Source organism: Amphimedon queenslandica, unplaced genomic scaffold (genome assembly GCF_000090795.2).
Source record: "Amphimedon queenslandica unplaced genomic scaffold, v1.1 AMPQUscaffold_7870_Cont20183, whole genome shotgun sequence".
Taxonomy (NCBI): Eukaryota; Metazoa; Porifera; class Demospongiae; order Haplosclerida; family Niphatidae; genus Amphimedon; species Amphimedon queenslandica.
In genome coordinates this window covers 1-1,309 of record NW_003551850.1, presented here as the reverse complement: position 1 = coordinate 1,309, position 1,309 = coordinate 1, and the positions used below count along the sequence as shown (strand labels likewise).

Genomic DNA, 1,309 nt, shown 5'->3' with positions numbered 1-1,309 from the left:
AATTACCAGTACATGAAGCAATGCAGATCATACCCAATCAGATGTACATGTACACACATCTTACAGCCTTTCCTTATTCTGTGGTTATAATCAACACTAACTGGTGGTATAATTGAATGTACATGATGTGTACACATACACTTATGTAAGTCCTAATTATTGTTTTTATGCTGTAACATTAAACATTGAATAATAATATAATATTAAATAATATGTACCTTTACTTGTGGTTCAGGTGAAGGATTGTTTGATACCGTTTGATGATCTCACCTGTGAGATGGTTTTCTATTGGCGCTGTCTCTCCAAGTACTTCAGGTCAAAGCCGGAGGGGGAGGGGCTTGGGTTCTTTGACCGAGTCACCCCCACTCTTTCTAACTTCTGTCATTATTTTAAAAGGTATAATTATACTTTAGCTTCTGCTTCTCTTGATCCTCTGTCTTCTCTTCTCTCTCTAGCTACATTGATGATAAGATATTCAAGGCCTCAAGTGTCTCCGACTCGACGCTAGACAACGAGTTATCAGTTGAATTCGTTGGACGTCAGTTGTGTGGAATGATATCTTGCCTGGACTTTACCGATGAAATGGGAAGGTAGAAATAAATAATCACATGTAATGTACCCTCTCTCTCTCCCTCCCTCTCTCTCTCTCCCTCTCTCTCTCTTCCTCAAGGCGGTTGCTTGATGATCTCATCCACCAGTTGATAATAAATCCTTCCTATCCGACTAGTCTTGTTTCATGCATACTCAAGGAGCAGGTTCAAGTATGGCCCCAGGAGAGCTACAGGATAGAAAGACTCCTTGATATGATAGCGGAGATAAGGTGCCCCAGTATAAGTGACAGTGCCGCTACAAGCAGTATCATCACCACCTCACAGTTCATGAACATGTCAACTGTTAACTTGAAGGTACTTGTTTAGTAATGAATGAGCAGTCTGATATGATACTGTATTAATACAATTCACTTGTATTAATACAATTCACTTATATTTTATATATTAATTAATGTACATGTACTGATCCATTTATTATGTACCTGTACAGTCAATGCAAAGGGTCTAAGTTTCACGGATACTTTGCAAAAATGAAATCTGCAAGAACCAATTGGACTTTAAGAAAGTGAAAATTTCACTAAATAAATTTACAGCTCTTGCAAATTTCTTGGATTGTGCAATGTACATGTACATGTGTTCAAAATACACTTGTTGGCAAATCAACAGGTGTACTGATGTTATGCAACAAGTGATGAAATCTGTATAACAGACACACACAGTGAGGACTCCCTCCTGATGTTCTTGTTGTAGCATTATCC

At 38.1% G+C, this 1,309-nt stretch overlaps 1 protein-coding gene across 1 annotated transcript; it reads left to right on the top strand.

Moving 5' to 3' along the window:
- Window positions 1–235: 235 nt before the first annotated feature.
- LOC109591554 (condensin complex subunit 3-like) lies at window positions 236–917 on the top strand (the record flags this gene model as incomplete). The annotated part of the gene is made up of 3 exons (XM_020007269.1): window positions 236–396; window positions 456–590; window positions 671–917. Coding segments are annotated over 3 exons (543 nt in total), but the record flags the coding sequence as incomplete, so codon positions are not given.
- Between the last annotated feature and the right edge of the window lie 392 nt (window positions 918–1,309).